The 21,563-nt window shown below is 34.6% G+C and overlaps 1 protein-coding gene across 2 annotated transcripts in view; it reads right to left on the reverse strand.

Annotated features, from left to right (window-relative positions):
• Positions 1-264: 264 nt before the first annotated feature.
• LOC120515729 (WAS/WASL-interacting protein family member 3-like) overlaps positions 265-21,563 on the reverse strand; it is a 45,243-nt gene continuing 23,944 nt past the window's right edge. For both annotated transcript variants that reach the window (XM_039736987.1, XM_039736986.1), the window contains exons 3-8: positions 11,414-11,546; positions 8,439-8,567; positions 5,936-6,636; positions 4,600-4,773; positions 3,488-3,589; positions 265-606 (exon numbers count right to left, since the gene is read on the reverse strand). In XM_039736987.1, the coding sequence (XP_039592921.1) occupies positions 6,056-6,636; positions 8,439-8,567; positions 11,414-11,546 (843 nt within the window). In that variant the 3' untranslated portion in view covers positions 265-606; positions 3,488-3,589; positions 4,600-4,773; positions 5,936-6,055. The remainder of the gene's footprint in view (positions 607-3,487; positions 3,590-4,599; positions 4,774-5,935; positions 6,637-8,438; positions 8,568-11,413; positions 11,547-21,563) is intronic.

Genomic DNA, 21,563 nt, shown 5'->3' on the forward strand with positions numbered 1-21,563 from the left:
CTGATGTGGTATAGGTAAACACTACTTAATGTTTCATTTTTATATTCAAACAAAACAATTTAGATGGCAGAATTGAGGAGAAGCACATCTAGATTAAATCAAATAAATCTGGACAGGAATTTACTGTCTGTGAACCTTTGATTGTTCACAAACATAGACAGCTGTTTTCAACAACTTTATCAGTAGATAATCCATCCATTATCCAACCCGCTATATCCTAACTACAGGGTCATGGGGGTCTGCTGGAGCCAATCCCAGCCAACACAGGGCGCAAGGCAGGAAACAAACCCCAGGCAGGGTGCCAGCCCACTGCAATCAGTAGATAAATATAATAAAATTCAATATATCATTTCAGTGCTGCACTAAATTGATACCACATTGATGTATTATGTAAATTAAATAGATCATTTTAAAACTGCCCTTCACTTTAAATGTTCACCTTAAAAGCTGAATCACATGGTTTACACGGTGGTATCAGAGTTTGTGTTTCTTGTTTTGTATTCTCTAAAACAATCCAAAATTCTTTATCTGCTGGGATGTTTGGTTTCTGAACTTTTTCTATTCCTTATCTCAAATGAGTCCTTAAGACAGGCGGTTTTGAGTTTTCTGAAATACAAAAGAAAAGAGTAGTTAGAAACAATAGTCATCTTTTGTCTTCTTGTATTAATTTTTGAGATAGTATACCTTCATCTGAGAATGTGTTATTATAATGATAGACACATGCTTATTTCTAAAGAAGACAGTAACGATTGGAGCTACTAAACAAAATGTTTTTTTTTCACTTGTGTTTCAAACATTAAAGCTAGTCCATAGTAACACATTTTTAAATGTGCATATTTAAATATAGAATTGGAAAAAAATACATAGCCAAAACAATAAAAAAAATCTTTGTCTTTTCTATGGCTTGAGCATTTCTTGCTAAATAATTTGTAGCAACAGATGCTGCAAAATATAATTTCACATGTTGTATCTTCAAATAAAATTTAACCAATGTTCTAGTTGATGAATAATGACAACCTGCATCTTGCAAGGTTTTATGCCTTTTGATTATGCTGTATTATATTGACTCACCTTTTAATACCAACAGTAGCATTAAAAATGACAGCATGAAAAATTCAGTTTCCAAATGGACTGTAGTAGAAATCTATAGAGATTCATTTTATGATTTACTATTTATGCTTTTTCTATCTTCAAGAAAACATGTCTTTGTTTCCTATACCACTTTTACATTAAAGTTAAAGCACTGTGGGTGTAAAGGCTTAAAGTAAAAATTATTTTAAACTATTAAATAGTAATAATTACATTTTCTTTGTTGTTCTATAGTTTTATTCCTTTGCATTTATTTTGTTTACCTTGTATTCATTTAAAAATAAATGGGTGTATCTGTTATGTTATTAATATGTTTGATTGAGTAGCTGCCATTGTAATGATCTGGTTTTTGAAAATGAAATATAAGTTAAAAAGAAATAAAATAAAAAAATAAATGAAAGTATGTAATGCACTGACAAATGCTTACATGGCAAAAACACACTGAAAAAAACAAGTGTCATAAATGTGTGCAGGAAAAATGTTAACAGTGACAAATGTACTCAGTTTTAACTAAGTAAAAAAGCAATACCAAATGTTATGTCAGGAGAAAACACTACACACAAACAGACAAAAACACAAAACCATGTGAATAAAAGGGTAATTGTGCCTTACAATTTACAGAGCTACATTACATGCAACAGCAACCCCTTAAAAAAGTTTTAAAGCAGCCCCAGATATATGACAGTATTAACTGTAGCATACAACAATTATGTGGGAAATATCTGTTTGGACACACATTGATGAGATTTGCTTGCTCATTGCTTATAAATTTGGTTGGTTTAGTGATTACTGAAACGTCTACTCCTTACTTGGGGTCTTGCCTACAGTGTACACCCTAGGTCATCACAGTGTTAATATTACTGTTATGTATCATTTCACTAGTCACTCTTCACACATCATTATTCATTGCTGCGTGTCACTCATCACTAAAATGGGCACTCCCCAAGTCATCTGTCTCTTTTACTTTATATCCATTATACCAACATGTAAATCCTGTTTAGGTAGGCATCTGCTCATATATGCAAATTATACCATTTTGATTCATTAATTACTTAATAATGAGGAAAAGCATGGACTGGTCTTGGATGCTTTAACTGTTTCATTTGATGGTTCTTCCTTCCTTATGAATGCAACAAAGATAAGAGAGATTGTGTTGCCCTTCTGTTAAAATTAAGTGACATAAATGTATTGAGCATGTTGTTAGAGAATGGACAGCAACATTTCCTTTTTTTTAAGATGGTAGATTTTCTTAATGTTGACAATGTTTTATTTTTCAAATACTAAATTTTATGTGCATGGTTTGATGTGGGTCTACTAATGATGCTGTAATGAAAATGAAAAGAAAAACAGTAATGATAAATATTTTTAGTGCAATTCTGGGGGTTACTTATTATCATTGGTATTACGTTTGGTGGATGATGAAGCTAAGTGACAAACATCCTTTGCTGGCAAATCTTAAATGTAGCAGTTATTGTCATAATTCAATAAATACTGTAATTCCCTGCAGCCAAGAAAAACTGCTCATTTCAAACTTCAGTGGATTGACTAGTTTGTTTAAGATAACTCTAATTATGACTGAATACATGGCACTTAAATATGAATTACAATGCCTAGATAAGTTGATGAACATAATGAAACAATTTGTAGCTTGGCACAATGCTAAATTTTAAACATACTGTAAGCATAGTGTCAATACACTCTGAAAAACAGTATTCAGGTCCACCTATTTCAATTTCATTTCATAAATATCTATCTTTATCCTTTTATAAATTATTTTCTTTAAAGTATGAATTACGTTAAAACTATTTGTAAAAATCTATTTTTGTTGGTTTAAATATAAATACTAAGAAATTGCAAATAACAAATATAACACTACTTTTTGAAATGTTAAATATAATCTTTAAAAAGGAACATTAACTTTAAATATAAGATAGATGAAGCTGACACTCATGGGAAGTTATTGTCAGATTCTGTAACCCACTGGCAAGACTGCATCTGGAATACTGTGTGCTGTTCTGGCTACCATGCTACAAAAAAGTCATAGTGGCACTAGAAGCGGTGTAGAAAAGAACAACCAAGTGCATCTCTGGAATAACAGACAGGCCACACTCTGGAAAGCTAATGACAACTGCTTTATTCTTGAACAGAAAAGACTTAAGGGAGTAATTCTTCACACAAAGGCCATATGAATATGCTGTAAATTATTGAGTCATGTAGTACTTCTACAAAGTACCTGCATAAGATCCTGGAATAACTTAGTGGTCAGTAAAACCAATGAGAACAGTAAACTAAATATTTCCTCCTGTCTGTTCAACATTTAGATGTTTGCATTCAGAAATAACTACTGTAAAATGTATATACAGTATGTTATGCTACACGTACAGTTTATCTTACTTACCCTTTGACTCTTTGCTGGGATATATTCTTGGAAATGGTTTAAATTCATCTGGAGGTGGAAAGTCATCCATGGAATGAAATTTGAACTTTGATTCAAAGTCATCTATTAAGAATCAAATGTGGGAAAAGTTAAAATATAATATTTCATATGATGAAATATGTCTTTCTTGACATGTTTCTCTTCCCTCTTCTAAACTAGATCATCCTAAGTAACCAAGCTGTAACGTTTTAGCTGGAGCCACCGTGCTGCCAATTACCTTTCTTTTTTAAAAGTCAGTCTTACAGAATGTTTTTTTTTGTCTTCCTTAAATAAGTATATTAATTTTGCTACTTCATTAGGCCATCCAGTTTCTTAACATGCTCAGTACAATGCAGGATTACAGTGTGAAGCAGATGTACTGACAGCAGCACGAGACAAGCTCAAACCAGTAAAGGATGAGGATGCCAGCTTGTTACAGGTTGAACATGGAAGTCTTTTGGAAGTGAGAGGAAACCCTGCCTTTGAAGGGCTTCTAAAAATTATATGATTTTGGATATTTTAAAACTGATTTAAATTAATTTTAAGAGGTAGTTTGTACTTTCTGGTAAATGTACAACACTTCTTTTCCATTAGTTTGTTGTGAGTTTGGTTAAAATGTAGAAATTATTCAGTGTCTTAATAGTAGGGTTTTCAGCCTATAATACACCATGCAAGAAAAATGATGCATTTTCAAATGGGAAATTGCAAGGCTCATGCAACTCTTAAGAGTGTCTGTAGTGATTTAACTTTTCTAACTAATGGAGCAATTCTAAACTCAAAAAGCTGAGGATAATTGTTTTCAGCCTAATATATATGCAAATAATTACACCCATTTAAACCAATAACAGAGTAATTAAGGAAATGGTATTTAACCCAATGTGTACAAATACATTTTGAACTAACTTGTAACCCAATAAATGGATTGACATTATGAATCAATAAATAAGGTACTGTTAGCATCTGATGCCACATGTGCGTTTACAAGTGTTTATTCTGCCTATTAAGGTTTACATCAGTAAAAGATAATGAATTTATGAAAATAAATATATACAGATGAAAAGTTAAGTTAGTGAGTGACATTTTAAAGCACTTACCACAACTGTTAATTTGCCCATTCTGAGAAAACAGTGATGTATGGAACACATGAGGTGGTGGTGGTGGTGGTGGTGGCGGTGGCCAGTTTGTTACTGAAGATACAGGGCTTCTGCTGGTGAGTTCAGTAGATGGTGAACGTGCAGGTGGCACAGGGGGTGCTAGCCTTCCACCGCCTGATAAAAAAAAAGTAAACTTGCATAACGTAAAGCTGAATTCAACCAGAAATTGTTAATCTCTGACATGTTACTTTACTTCACATTTCATTAATATATAAAGAAATTTTTCAGTGCTATATACAGGGTGGTCCAGATCTAATTATGCAGATCCAGATCGTCTGGATGACTTTGATTTATACAGGGACGATTCCAGTTCAGCGCAAAGATGATTCTTCATGTCGTCAGTTCGCACACTTCTCGATGGTCCGGGATTTTTTGGGTGATTTTCTAAGTAATAAACTTTATAAGTTATAGCGTAATGAAAATTGCATAATTAGATCTGTACCTCCTTATATAAAGCAGTTTTTGTCATATTATATAAAGATCGTTCTTGGTTTATCTAAAAAAAAACTATTCTATTGAAAATGGGTGATATTACAAAAAAAGAATTGCAATAAGAAAGCTAAAAATAAGGTATGTGCTGTAATGGATGTAAAGTATCGCTCCTCCTCCTCATTCACTGATCAAGAGTCCTGTCTTCAATTCAAAAGTTCATTTCTGTGTGAATGTGATTCCTCTGTGTGTACTGTTCTGATTTCCTGGATGTATTTATTTAACAATATTTTAGCAAAAATAATGTACATACGTTTTGTCCATTGTGAGAATATGACAGAATTGACAAGTGGATATGTGACATGAGTAATGTGACATTTTTTTCCATAGAAGTTTTTTTTCATTGTTTGGTGTGGTCCAGTGTTGGACTCCCTACATGTCTATTCTACCAGAAACTCTGTTCTCCATGATGACATGAGATTAAATATTTTTCTTGGCCATCACTAAACACTACATGGAGTAAGTAACTTATTAAAAAAGGTGTACTTTAAAACAGCAATGATACTGAAAAAACTCATAACAATCTATTGAACTTTACCAATCAAAAGAAAAAAATTATATATACTTTTGTGAAAGCATACTACCAAGAAAAATATTTGATAATTAAGTCCACAGTGTTTTCATTTTTAAAGACATTCTGCAAGGTAGACATTTCTTACAGTTTTTTCTAGATAACAGTACCTAATTACTCAGTCTGAAGTAATTCATATAATAAAATCTCACACTTGATCACCTGTCCCAAAATACAGTTTAGTTAACTAATAAAAATACCATTTGCTGCACATACCTTGTCCTTTGGGCACTGCTGGTGGTCTTCTATGTGCCAGGGTTGCATTTGCTGTGGCAGATGGTGGAGGGGGAGGAGGAGGCGGCACAGAGTGCAAGTCTGACTTGGATGTATACACAGTTAATTTAGAAGGAGGTGGAGGAGGTGGAGGTGGGGGTGGTGGGGTGAAGTTAGAGTACACTTACTAGTAGGAAAATTGGGAATTGGTGAAGGAGTCACTAAACTATCTCTACTATAACCATCAGGCATGGAAGGTGGGGGAGGGAATTGGAAGCTTCCTGATAGTCTGTCTGGGAGTTTAGATGCTGGTATAGATGGAGGAGGAGGAGGAGGAGGAAGTGGAGGTGATGGAGGTGTTGGAGAGGACTGGTGGCTTTGATGCCAAGTGGGTTTACTGTTCAATAAGGATGGAGGAGGAGGTGGAGGAGGTAATAATTTACTGGGTTTCTCCTGAGGTGGCATTGAAGAGCTAGAATTTGGGGTACCAGGTAGGCTAAATATAGGCTTAGCATGTGAAGGAGGAGGTGGTGGTGGTACTGGCAGGCTCGATCGACGTGCTTGTGAGTCTGGTATTTTTGGAGCCCTGGAGTTTTCTACAACAGGAGGAGAAATAACACCTGATTTTGCTTTACCAGTGTCTGTGTTTGAAAGTTTTGGTGTCTGAAACTGGCTTCCTGATGGTAAAATGGCAGATTTCAATCCTAAAATGAAAAAAAAGCACTTTTACAATGGTTTCCTGCAGAGGAATAGAGACACTTCTGGAAAATCATATGCACCTTTGTAACATGTACTGAAATAGACATTTTAGTGTTTGACTTTTAAATACCTTACAATTCTAGTAACTAAAAGAGTCAATGATGAAGCCTAAATACAAAGGGCTAAGGAAACTTGAATATTCATATATGACCGATAACATCCATCCATCCATCCATCCATTATTCAACCCGCTATAGCCTAACTACAAAGTCACAGATGACAGATAACATTTACGCTAAAATGTTTTGAATAGAAATGTTTTAATATTTTATTGAAATGATATAATGTATAATGTCAATAACTTAGCTACTTGTTTACCCATCCTAACAGTAGCTACAATAAAATACACTCCTTTCAAAACTGAAAGGTGATCTTTACCATGGGTTCAAAGTGACACTTGACATATACATTGTATTAGTTGTGTTAACAAGCAAGGTGGCACAGGTCTATGTTGAAGGATTAATTCAAGAAAGGCCACTCTCTTAAGGTGTTTGCAAAAGACAGACAATTCAATGGCTATAGTGGTTTAATTGACTGTCAAATAAAGTACCTCCAACCTAAAATTTAAGAAGGTCAAATGATTTAAATGATGTTAAGCTCCATTTGCTGTATCTTGTTTTCAAAGATAAAGATGTCCATGATACATTGCAAGTGAATTTTTCCTAGTGTAATGTGGGTATTTAATTTAACTGGCAAATACAGCAAATTCCTATATACACACCATATCACATGACAACCTCAAAATCTTAGACAGGTTTTAAAGTAGTTAAATAAATAATGTTTGACAACCTGCCTTGTTACTGTGTTTTCAAGAAAGAAAGAAAAAACCCAACATTCTAATGTTAAAGTGCATGTGAATTTTATCACTAGCATCTTAACCAATGTAGTCAAGCTGACTACCAAATGTAGCACATGCCCACCTCTGCTGCATGACTGGCCAGTGAAAAATCTGGGTATCAAAGGTCTAAAAGTGTTAAATAATTAAATTATAACACAACACACCTTTGTCAACAAACACACTAACATTGACTGAAGCACTGGTCAACAACCTAGAATTTTTTAATAAGACCTTGGCTTTCTTGCATTTTGCAAAGGTCAACTGACATACTGGTGTTTTCATCTGTTTGTGAAATAACAAACTACCCAGTTAGTCTTAGCACTAGTCTGATGTTTCATTCAACCGCCCCTTCCCTATCTGAAAAATCAAATGCGCAGCTCCTTCAGCAGTAGAGCGGTGGGTGTCGGCTGCCTGGAAAGCCACCACGGACAGCATTATCATCATATCTTTCAAGAAGTGTTGCAATGCTTTAGATGGATTCAAAGATGACATTCTATGGGAGAACAATGGTGAAGATAAGGATGATAGTGACTGGAAGGACAGCATGGACAATGATTCAGTTATGAGTGATGATGGTGAGTCTGATGAATAACAAAAATTGATGCTTTTTCCCTTTTTTTTTTTACTTCCTTTCCGTTCAGCTGAAAGACCTACCCTACCCCCAAGAGGTGTAATAGCTAATAATCCACATCTGATTTTTTTAGCCCTTAGAAACTGTAAGAAGGGTGCAGATTAGATTCAAAAATATATGGTAATATTTCAGAAAATTTAAACTTAAAAGCGATTACATTTACTATTACATCATTTTCAGTAAGGTATTTGGAGAAGACAGCACAGTTGCCAAAAGAAGTCTGTACAAAAGCATTTAGTTTAAAACATTACCTCTATATTTTAAATTCATATACTCACCTTGGCCTTCTCTTTGACCAGCAGGTTTAAGGACAGGGAAGCCTCCTGCAAATAGTCCACCCAGAGGGGTTGCAGAAGGCCCTGATTTACATGTGCTCACTCCGGCATCCTGGCTTTGGGACTTGGGTGCTGTAATATAAAACAGAATTTATAATTTCATAATGTTGTTTCAAAACTACAACTATATTTTTATATGCTTGGGGAATATAGTTAATTGCTTCATAATAAAGTATAATAAAACATTAACATTTGTCATCTCATCTCTTAACATAACATTCTCAAACCTGTTTAATCCAATTCAGGGACATAGGGAGGATCAGAAATTGTCCTGACCGGCTTGGGGCACAAGGCAGGAAACAGCCCAGTCCAGGACAAGACCAGTCCATTCCAATACCTCCCTATGCACACTGAACCTCATACAGAGTCAACAGCTAACTAACCTAACCTGCATGTCCTTGGAAGTGAGGGAGGAAAACCCAGACAAAAGTACAAACTTTACACAGACAACATTTGAATCCAGGACACTTTTGTCATTTGGTATCACCATGCTGTCAACTTCATGTTCATAATAAACAAAATTAAAAAAAAGATAAACTAAAAAAATAAGTAAACTCGCCCCAGTATCCGTGTATTCTCTTTATGGTGGACCAAAAATAATTTTTGACAGAAATGTTACTTATTATGTAAATAAACTATGTTTTTGCATAATTAAAAAGATAATGAAACTATGATTACAAGTTTCTAAGCAGACTCAAAAGAAAGTAGTTGCAAATACTCACTTATTTAAATTTCTGAAAGTAACTGTCAACTTAAAAGCAAGGATTAAATATCTCAATTGTGCAGTTTGGTGAGTTTATCTTTCTATCTAAAGTTAAACAATTATTTTTTTTATCATTTCTATTATCTAATGTTTTGCTGAGTGCTTTTGGTCACTACTTTTGAGGGCTAAGCGCAAAGGCATTCAGATGTACTGTAGGCACTTTGGCATGTACCTCTGTGAGGACTATATCACACAGCACATTTAACTTCTGCTATTTCTGATAAAGCAAATAAATGTAACTGATGTTATTTTTTGTAAATACATCTTCAATTTTAGTCTTTATTATTATTATCACTGGTTTAATGAACATTTTTCTTCTTTATACAGTTTGCCTCCCACATTGGTTTCCTCTGCTGTCCACAGTGCTGGTCATTCTTTCAGAGTAAGAACCATTCTTTTCATTTCATCCACTTCACCTCAGACAACATCTTCCAACCTCAGTCTGTGTCTCATCCCATCCACATCAGTCATTCACATGCAATCCTTCACCCAGTCATTCTCTATCTTTTGCTCCACATGCCAAAACCAACTTAGTCTGCTTCTCCTTCAGCACAACGCCTATTGCCTCCAAATCAAGTCTTTCATTTCATTCAGCATTCACTGTCCTCTCGCTCTGTGACACTACATTTTTCCACCTGATCATGTGCTGCTGTTTCCAGTTGTACTTCATGTTCTACCTTAATCAGCCTGTAGTGCATATTTCCTTTCATATAGGTTTCATAAGTTTTTCCCCTCAATTCAAAAGAGACCTCTTTAAAGGACAGGATGAGGTGTGACTCCCAGAATGTTTTTCATGCACCTCCTACTCTTACCTTTTTTCCCACTTCACCATTTGAACTCAACATTTCATCTATTGTAAGTAGCAGAACTTCTCTACTACCAGCAAAACAACTAATTTGCTGATATGTAATATTACACTTACTTCTGACAATCCTTGCATTGGAGTAAATTTCTCTCAACACTTCTACTGTACACAGTGCACAACTATGCACCCACCTCTTTCATGCCTCCTGCCCTTTTGTCACCATCCATCACCGTAGTCTTTCCTGTATTTATTTTGAGGTCTTTCTCTTACAAGCAAGCCTTCAATCTCAGTATCTTCTTTTTTAGTTTCATGTCACTTTTTGCTTTCAATACAAGATCATTAGCTTACAAGAATTCCCTTGACCATTCCTCACCCATTCCTGTGATCATCACCTCTAATACTGTCATTAAAAGCAATGGATCCTTTAATCAGCCCCACCAGCGTCTCAAAACTTTCAATATCTCCACTTGCAGTCATGACCACCATTCATGGTTCCTCATGCATTGAAATCACACAGACACTGTTTGTCTACACCTTACTTTGTCAGTGTTCACCTTGCCAACTTTTGTGACACTCTGTCAAACATCTTTTCCAGATCTACAAATGCTTAAGTATAATCTTTGTCCCTAGTCTGTAAATAAAATCAGTTTAATGGTATTCATAAATAAATATATCCTCTTCTAAACATAGTAGAGTCCAGAAAAAGCTAAAACTGTATTAAGACAATGATGATTTGATTTGAGATTTTGTCAACAGTTGTTTTTACTTTGCCACTGTCTCACAACATCTAATCTGTTAAGCGCCCAGGTACTTGTCATCATAATGATCTTTTTCTTGATCTTTAATCCCCAAGGTTTTTTAAGTCATCACCATCTGTAAATCACTTTATAATTCTAAGAAACAAATTTGACCTTCCTGTTCTTTATTTCTATGGTGTGCCACAATTAGATGTGAAGAATGTGAAAGAGCCAAGTAACATGTATTGGTTCTCTTTGATCATCATATCTTCAGTATATTTATCATGACTGCTATATTTCAATATATACTGTTGTCAGTTTACAAATTCTTATGCTACATACTAGCTAGAACTTGACATATCCTGTTGTAATGTACTATGTAACTAACTCAGGGATATTTCAAAATTCTACTAATTTTAGTATTAAGTAATTTTTTATGTGCACTTTATAGAAATATCATTTTTTTAAGGTTTATTGTTTCAGGTTATAATTGCAAAAAAAATGTAAACTGATAATGCAAGTTAAACTCTCGGAGAGTTATGCATAAATAAAAGCAATTATATAGTAATTTTTTTTCTTAAGTCAAAAGTTGTAGTTTGCAATATCTACTTACTGTCAATCGCCGGGCCACTGCGGTCGTTAATTTGTGTGACCTTTTTCAGTTGTTTCCCTTTCTGAATGTCTGCCAATAGAGCACTACGGCCTTTCTGCTCATTTGGCTTAGGTTTGGGCTGTTCAGCGTTGCCCTGTAGTTTAATAACAGAAACATTTTTAGAAAAAAATAGCATTGTAGTATTCTTTATTTATGTTATACTTAATTTTGTCTAGATACACCATAGGAAATAAAACTGGGTCAAATGAAAAGGAAATAAAGAGGACATTTAAATTGCTAAAGTCATAAACAATAAGTAACAAAGCTGAAACATAATAAGGCTTTATGTCTTATATAATTTACTTCAGATTGTCTAAAGTACAATGTTGTAGGTAGTTTACTATCTTGTGAGGTAACCATGTCTGCCCTGAAAAAAAACGTATTACGTGGGTTGCATCTGAATCACATTTTTGTACTTTTTACATAGAGTTAAATTATACTATATTACTAGACGAAATGCTGTTTTATGCGGCAAATGTTCACTGCACTGTAAATAAATAACATTCAATATTACTCAGGCATTTAATACTACATTTAAAATACAATACTGCCCTGCTTACAATATAAATAGATTTAGCTTGTTTATATGATTCTATGCCCAATGACATTACAAAAAATTATTATTCCACACACCAAATTAATTTTTAATTTAATACCCCAAGCACTTACTTCGTATTCTATGTAAGCAAAAAATTATTGGTTTCCAATGAACTGTGTGAGTGTTTCCAAAAAATAAATCTCTAGAAGTCCTCTTATTTTCAGTATCTGAATAACATAACATTTACAAAAATGCAAACTCCAAGACAACAAAATCTACAGGTACATTTCCAAATTGTATTTACAGGGTACCATCGTTTTTCAGAAGAGAAATGCAGATCATATTCTTCTTAACTCTGATACAAACTAATAATTCCAAACAGTACAATAAATATACAAGCTGCCTTGTTTTCAGTATCATGCTTTTTTTTTTAAACTGTGGCTTGCCAACGTTTTTAATGTGAGTAGTAAAGGTTTTTTTTAAACTTAGTGTGGGCTGATGTATATTTGTTTTAAAAAATACTGTATGTAACAGACACACTTCATTGAAATTTTTCATGAAGAATGATGGCCCAGAGAATGCTGAGCAGTTCATAATTTTTTTAAAGGCATTTTCCTTCCAAAATGCTCAAGATATCACAATCCAGAGCAACTGTGGCAAAACTCTGAGATTCTAAATTTTCTTTGGTTTGAAATTACATTGGAGAGGTAATGTTATCATTGGTAGTGCTGCTTCATAATTGCAGGAGACTGGGTTCAAATCCTGGCCTAGTCAGTGTGTAAAATTTGGCAGATAATGTCTTATAAATGCTGATTACTATGAAAATGCTACAGTGGGCAGAATTAGAAAGAATAAAAACCTGAGACAACCAGCACAGACCACACCATATATTTTTGGCTCAGATGAAAACATTCTTTTTTAATTAAAGCATATAAAAAGGATTTCCAGTGTTAAAAGAAAACAAAGATTATGGAGCACAAAGGGAAAATCCTTTCAAATATTAATACCCTGTAGTATGATATAAAATATTTTGAAAATACAAATAATATATAAATGTTTATCTTTGGTAAGCCAGTCAATTGCCCTTTAAAACCTGGTCCTCAGTTGGTACCTGCAAATAAAATACTGGCTGGAAAATCTGTAGTTATGTTCAATCAAATGAACCCCCTCAAGCTGAAATGTGGTGTATAGTGGTTGTACCTATTGAAGTTAGAGTAAAACCATCTATCAACATCAGTAAATCTGAATAACGACTAAAAAAACAGTGTGACAGTGGGCTCTTTGTGAATTTGATGTGAGGCCAGTCATCTCATTTGTGTCATATTTGGCTGGTATAACTTTCAAACCATAAGCAAATACCCTTCACAGAGGAAGGAGTACATAATTTGGCCAAAAGGTAGCTGATACAAACTGACAAAAACATATATTATTATTACAGTATATAATAATCATTTGTGCAAGTCATTTGGCTATATTTCCCTTCTTTAGCAAAGGTGTCCTCATTTCCCAGTTTCTAAGAAATGTTGCGATGCATGGGTCAGAATTGCCATGAATATACGCAAGCTTCTGCATGAAGTGTTCTTTTATAAATCTCAACGTTTTGCATGGGAAGTAGTGCGTGAACATTTCGAGGCTCTTTTAGTGTGTACGCAAGCTTTTTAAATGAGGCCACTGACTGACTCACATTTGGTAGATGGGCTTGAAGGGTACTGTCCTCCAATATCTCATCTTTCTGCTAATATTCACTGTACAAACTTGATTATAAGTTGTCTAAATTGTAAAGGCCCATCCATAAGCATTGACCTAAAGACAATCATGGCACAGAACGATTTTAAGGGCTAAAAGCAAGACAAATTCCCGAACCTGAAACTTAGGGAGTGGGTTTTTAAAAAAAAGCAACAGTAACCAAAAGGTGTTTTCAGCCATACTGTGAATAATACTGTGATCTTTCAGTTTTGTATTTGGGAAGTTATATGCAAAAGCAATGTAGATTCATAAGGTGTTAGTGAATAAATGTAACAGAGGACTATTTTCCTACTATTAAAGTCCATCAACACAAAATAATGCATAACAGAATAACATTCTCTGAACATTTTCTGAACTCCTGCCATGTATTTTTGGCTTCTAATTGCACTGAAGGAGGGTAACCAGTCCACGCTCCTTTGAGTTAGTCAATGCAGAGGCTGCTGCTCTGTATCATTCATTAGTAAATGTGGGAACTGCTTTGGCCAATAGTTGCTCAATAAATGCAACATCAAGTCTCTTTTGCCCTAAGTTATCAAGGACACATGCATGTCTGACACCAACACAAAGACCTTGTATATTCCAAACAAAAAACAAAAGATTAGCCTGAGCAATATGGAAAGGAACCAATAAAGAAGGGAAACTAAGAGGTGAAGCAGAAGAAAAAAATAAGAAGGCAGGTAGTACGATTCCTACCCACCAGAACCACACACAACCAGAATGTTGTACAGGACTTCACCTTCCAGACCCTAACTTCATCCGAATCACTCACAATTCATGTCCCAAAAGCACCCCGACATATCCTCACTTTTTATCTGTACCTACACTCAGACAACAACAAGTAAAACATTAAATAACAGCTTAAAGATAAACCATCTCAGGTATAGAACCCATCCTCTGCAAAGCGTAGCTCAGCAACATCCAAGTTTGGGCAGCAGATCTATCGGATAAGGCCAAAGAGACCACCCGCAACTACCCCAAACCAAAGAATCTAAACATGTTGATGATCCCTGTGTCAATTATGGTAAGCATGTCAAATAACAAAACAAAGCAAACAAATTTCCACCCTCAGAGAGTTCTGTACTTTCCATTTTTAGGTAAGAAGAGAAAGAAAGCAACGTCTGCTTTATTTTGCTGCAGAAGATCATTAACCCTTGATTTCTTTAGTGGGATAGACAGTGACTGCACATTCATTCGAAATATGTTAACATTCATTATTTTATTAAAAAAACAGAAAGCTGTAAGAAAGAACATAAATTTAATATGCAAAATTGTAACAATGCAAGGATGCAGAACAATACAAGTACAACAAAATCAACCAGCAATCATCTTTGAATACCCACCCCCATAAACCAACAGAACCCCAATAAACAGTTATTAGACAAATACACCTGGGCAAAGGGGGGGCCCAGGAAAGGTACAGAACCAAAAAACCCACATCACAATCGCTGCATGACCCATTCCTTGCCACACTACACCAAAATGGCCTGAAGCAGATCCAGGGAAAGTACAAGATAAAAAAATTTACATCACCATTTCCCAATCCCCGACTACTTGCCACAATATGTTGTTTTGCAAACATAAGATCCTCAAAGAAAAAAATAATATTACAAAGCCATAAGTAATTAGAACCTGGCTATAATAACAACTTTACCACACAAAACAGTCAAATGGGCCAGGTACCAGTGGAGAGGAAGGTATAGAGCACCTTCTAAGCCAGCAGGAGATCTAAGAAGGACTGCTGCAAGCCTGTGTGTATTCGGCAGACTTTGGCATCATCCAAAAAAAAAAAAGCTTGAATGGTGGCATTCTTGACTTTCTTCAGGACTTGGACAATGCTTTAAAAGCATGTTCAGTCTGAGCCCTGTAATCATTTTAGAATAGGATCTTATGGCCTTTGACAGTAATGGATTTTGTCTTCTCATAGGACAATCTGTTGGTCAGAGTACTTTAAAAACTGCAGTACCCAAGGGTGGGGACTCATGACCTCAGACTTGAAATTGGAGAGATGTTGAAACCACACTGACCATTGCTATTCAAGATACTGCATGTTACCTTTCGTAGCATTTAATGGAATACCCGGAATTATAAGATTGTTCCTTCTGCCTATGTCTTCTTATTCTGTTAATTTAAACAAGAAAGCTGACTGCCATCTTCATAGTGGATGGAGGCTATACACAAGTCATATTGCTCCAGCTGACCCAGAAACAGTTTGTTCTGCTTGGTCTTCAAAGTGGACTCTTAAACCCAGAAAATACTGAATGACTGCATTTCATTAAGGCTTGAAGCATGTCATTTTGGTCTTTGACAAAATCTGAATGCTGTGTACTTATCAAGGATGACTGATCAGGATTAATCATCAATGCATAATTATGTCAGTCCTCAAGAGACTTCTTAGCTGGACTACCAGTCATGGCATCATTATGAACAGGTAAGTTAATAGCATGTTTAACTACAGTGGTATAGGAGCAGATGCATTGAGTGGTGCAAGATAAAGCACAATTGGTGAGGCTTGGAGAGTAGCTTACATGAGGCAATTCTGCTGCAAGCATTACAAGGACTCCCAGCTTAACAATACCACCTGACATTCCAGCAAAACCTTACAGTTTAAATCAAGGTTTTAAATACAGAAGAATTCTTTTGCACAGTTTGACAACTCTTATGTCACTTTGGAGAGCACTCAGCTCTGTCTGGAAGTTCTGTTTCACATGTGGCAAAAAGCTGGTCGACCACAAACTTGTTTAAATTATTAAGGAGATCATCCATATTTGATCTGTTGTTGTGTTCAATCTCTCTATGCAGAGACTTCTTTAAATCCCATTTAGGACTTAATCTATCTTAAAGCTATCTTCTGATTATACAGGGTGAGTAGGAGATTTCTATATAAAAAATGGGAAATAAAGGGAGTGCTCTTAATTTAAAAAATTGCAAGTATGGCATGGGTGATGCTTAAATGTGTGTCCATCTACCACCAAATGTCATGTGGTCATCGACAATTTGTGAAGAATATCTGTACGATATATATATAATGTAAACAAATAAACATATTTCAGATGTGAACACATTTCAGTGAACAAATCCAATGTATGTCATTCAAATGCTTTTTTTCTATGACAAATATTTAAGTAGGACAGTAACTAAAATGAAAAAGAAAATGGTAACATTGTTATGTTAAATAAATCTGTAAACTATGGACCACTTTAAAATGCTTCTTTTTTCCTTCACAGCTATGAAAAAAGAGTGCAAGAATTCTACTACTCTTCTAACACAGATTACTGACACATCAAGGATAATTAAAATTATGTAATGAAAATAACTGCAAAATAAAGTATCATTCTTTAGTAAACCATGACAGTGCATTACTGTTCTCCGACAGCTGTCAGTAAGTGGGCCAGTTGTTGTAAATGACAAAGTCATGTTCTGCATTAAAAGTGGCAATACACAGTCTGGCACAGGCACATTGGCAGCGATGGTGGCTGTTTTTCCTGGCAACATTTGAGTAAGGTCAAGCTGTAACAGAACATTTTTCCACTTGTGCCTTAGTGAAGCTTTTTTTGGCACAGAGTGAGGAAACACACACCAGGTTCATTTAATTTGTGACAGAATGTTGTTGTTTACATCAGATTTCCTTCAAATAAACTCCACTGTCATTTATTTTTAACATATTGTTCTACTGCTTTTGCATCTTCTTGAGATTTAACCAAGTTCAGTTCCATCTTGAGCATAGACTTTGAATTGTGATTACAATATGCTCATAGCAACTCGCAGAGATCAGCTTGCTGATGACTGCTTAGCAGACCACTCTGCTTTCATGCCATTGGTAACTGCGAGAGTACTATTATATGATAGAAGCACAAATTGTTGCTATAACTTCCATGTAAATGGAAGTTTGGTGATAGGATTAAAAATGTCTGTTGAGTTTGTTTCATGTTCTGAATCTAGTTATGTTCCCTGTTGCTGAGACCTACGTACAATTATAATTTTTGAAAATATTGGCCTGTCTATTTCAAACAAGTTGCATTATGTTTGTCTTGTTACAAACTGTAAGCCTATTGTTTTTTTGTCCAGTTTGTCTAGTATTTATTCTCTATACCTTTCAAAAACAGCTTGTCTATGTCCAACGATAACCGCCGCAAAAACTGTTTAATTTAATTGGGGTTGTTGCAGTCTGCTCTGTTTAGTCATGGGAATCACTTTATCATTGAATTAAATTGTGTGGTGTTTTGTGATTGGCACACTGTGATGCAAGCATAATCAAGCAGAATTAGGTTGTAATAATTAGTCAATGAGAGTTTATTGCACCAAGCTTGACAAACAATGAAGATCTGAGTAAGTCTGTCGAAGTTTGTCAAGAGGATAAATTGCATTTTCAGTAGCACAACTCAGGTAGACCCAAATAATGAGGCAGAAAGGATAGATAGATTCAGCCAAAAAAATATCAAGTGAACAGGCAGCTTGCCAAAGTGCTTATTACTGCAACAAAGAAAAATTGTGGTAGGCTTAATTATATGAATGTCACATTTATATGGACTATTATGGACATGTGTCTATAAAATATGTACCCCATATAAATGTGAAACTGTGCTTATGGCCACAAAAGTTCTGTAAAGGTCAACATAGGCCAAGGCATTAAACCACCCCTGTACCAATCTATTTATCTATGCATGTTTACATTATTTGACCCAGTATGTTTCATTTCAAATTAAATATTTAAGCTGTTAAGTAGATTCAATTTGCTTTTCATTTTACTCTACATTTATTAGTGTGCAAAATAAATATTATATAAATTAATGTACTAGATTCTATATTACTGTATACTACAGTACAAATGGTTGTATTATAATATTTTCCACTAAGTGATTTCCTGTGGTTTCAGAAAAGTGTAGTTTATATAGAATTACTGTACGGACCCTTTGGGAACTGATTTTCTTTACGTGATTGTTTAAGCTTTAACAAAATGCAGTAATGGACAATTAATATTTTTATGAATCTAAAATAGTCATACAACTGGAAACATGGGATATTGCTGGAAAACTTTAAGCCCTGATTTATTCATGGAGGAATTGTTCAGGATCTCCCTCAAGTGTTATTTTTGATATTAAAACATTATATACAATCGTCTGGTGCTGCAAGAGGCACCAACAAGTACAAATAATTCTAAAACACAGAATTTTGAGAAAAAAAGTGACACAGCTGCAAAAATGTGCAGAGAAAGTAATGCTATGAAGCACTGTGCTCCTAAACTATTTTAATCTCACTATTCTTGGGATTTTGGGTGATGGCTATAACTCTTAGTACCAGATGAAGTTTTGTGTACTGGTTTTTACTTTCCTTACAAATACCACAGGTGTGCATGTACAGAAAGTATTGTGACAAAATCAGATTTTCAGCCTCCAGTGGATTTTAGGCATCCCTAAACAATACACCGTTTTGGAGTGATGCCTCTCTTTCTCTGTGATTGTTTGTGTCATTGTGTCAGAATTAAAGGCTTTGGATGCAAAAAATGAATCTCTCAATCAAAATGAAAGTCATGACTGCTGTTAACATTATAAAATGCATAAAACCTTTTAATATTCAGCAAAATTCCTATAAATGATTCTGCTGTGTCGAGATAATAATTTTGTACTTTTGTGCACGTGCTTAACTTGGGAGGTTGGTGCTACATACAGTAATTAAAAATAAAACCAATCTGTTAATCAAAGCAGATAATTATTAACATTTTCTGTATGGTTTTCAATGTGTAACTTTTAAAAAATTAATTTTGTTAAATAACTTAAATTTTGACTGTTTTTCACCTGGGGTGCCAATGGCATCAAGTTAACCAGTAGGCCTATTTCTCTGACCAGTGACTAAAACTCTTCACAGGCGTGGCCTATAACTGAAACAGCATCCAACACTTTGCAGTATGTGAAATTGTACACTTTACATTCTAATACAGTAATAGAAGCTGTGATCAGCAATGACAAATTACTGAACTTGAATCCAGTTGTACATAAACATAAAGTTTCTCCGGTCGTGACTGTCAATGCAAATATCCTTGCAAATGTGTGCAGCAATATGCATAAATATTACTATAGTAAGGTATAAATAATGAACTTTTAATGGTCAAGTACCATTAAGATAAACTGCATATTTTTTAAAAAGGAAAGACCAGATTTCTAATATGTTTACACATTTTCTCTGTATATATTTCAGACATGTACAGTAACTTGGACTGATTGTTTTCCTAAAGTAACAAGGAAATGTTAAAAATTATTTATTAAACCACATAATTATGACACAAAACAAAATTATTCTTATTATTTTATTATATAAAGAAGTTAAAGAACATATAGCTAAAAGAATACTTACAAACAATTAACTATGAAGGTACCAAAAGTATTAACATCCATAACAGCAAAACAAACTTGTATATAGAATGATCATTTCACAAACAACAACAAAAACTGAAATGCTCAAAGTCTAGTTGTCTGAATCACTATAATGCTGTCCTATTGCTGAACGAACCTCCCCATCCCTTTTAACTTGGAGTGCTGTTAACTTCAAGCAGAAGTGATCATCTGAAGCTTGCGAGCCTTGAACAGTTAAAAATGGGCAAATGAACCATTTATACAAGGCATCTTCTCTGATAATATTTTCACAGATTTTTTGCTACTTTACCTTTGAGATGGGCTATAGAATGTCCTTCACCCTTGAACCCTTTATTATACAGGTAATTGTAAAAGGTCTAAACTATGTGTTAAGAATAATGATAAAAAAAGGATACAAAACAAACAATATGACTTAAGGTACTTTTTATACAGTACTATACATATGGCCAGGTTTAAATACATACTGTATACTGGTCCATCTGATGTCCAGATCGATTTACAAGTGATCCATTGGACCCTTTAGGTCCACATTTATAGTATTTGGTAGGACTCATTTTTGTCTCCAGAACAGCTTGAATTCTTCAATTTGTGGATTCAACAATTGTGATGAAAACATTCCTTAGGAATATTTCATACATGCTATCTCACTTAAAGGTTCTCAGCTGAGCTGAGATCTTAAGACTGTTCAGGCCATAGGAGTGAAATGAAGTCACTGTGATATTCATGGAAGCAACTTAAAATGATGCATGCCTTGTGATATGAACCTTTGTCTTTTTGGAAGCATCCATTAGAAAAAGGGTAAATTGTGGCCATAAAGGGAAGCACACAGTCAATAATGATGCTTATGTACTTTATTCTGTGAAAGTATTTAGTTGTGATTATTTCTAACAAATAATATTTTATGTATGCGGGCACTTCCTTTTTCACATGAGTGATAAAGGTGTTGGATGACTTTGTTCCTTTAACAAATAAGGTAATGATTACAAAACTAGGATGCATTCACTCAGGTTCCTTTTTTCTAATATTGCATTTTGTTTGAAGATCTGAGCCCATTCATTATGTGAATTATGCAAAACCAGACGATATTTGGAAGAAGCAAATACTTTTTCACAGTATTTTACATATACTGAGTTGCAGCCACAACTTTTGTTTGAAAGATGAGGTTATTTGTATTATCAAGGTGTACATGAGGCATTCAAATGATGCTCAATTAGTATTACAAGACTGAATGTGTGCCAAGAAAAATGTTTTCTCACATCATGACACTAACAACACCCCTTTTTCTAATGGATGCTTCCTGTACATCTGACAAAAGGCAAAATAGATCCACAGACTCTAACCTACTTGCTACATGTTGCAGCAGAAATTAAGATTTATCAATCCCGTTCACATTTGTTCAAACTTCAGTCACCAATTTTTGATACTCACATGCCCAAGGTGTCCTAATCTTCTTGTTTGT

This window comes from Polypterus senegalus, chromosome 15, assembly GCF_016835505.1.
Source record: "Polypterus senegalus isolate Bchr_013 chromosome 15, ASM1683550v1, whole genome shotgun sequence".
NCBI classification, from domain to species: Eukaryota; Metazoa; Chordata; class Cladistia; order Polypteriformes; family Polypteridae; genus Polypterus; species Polypterus senegalus.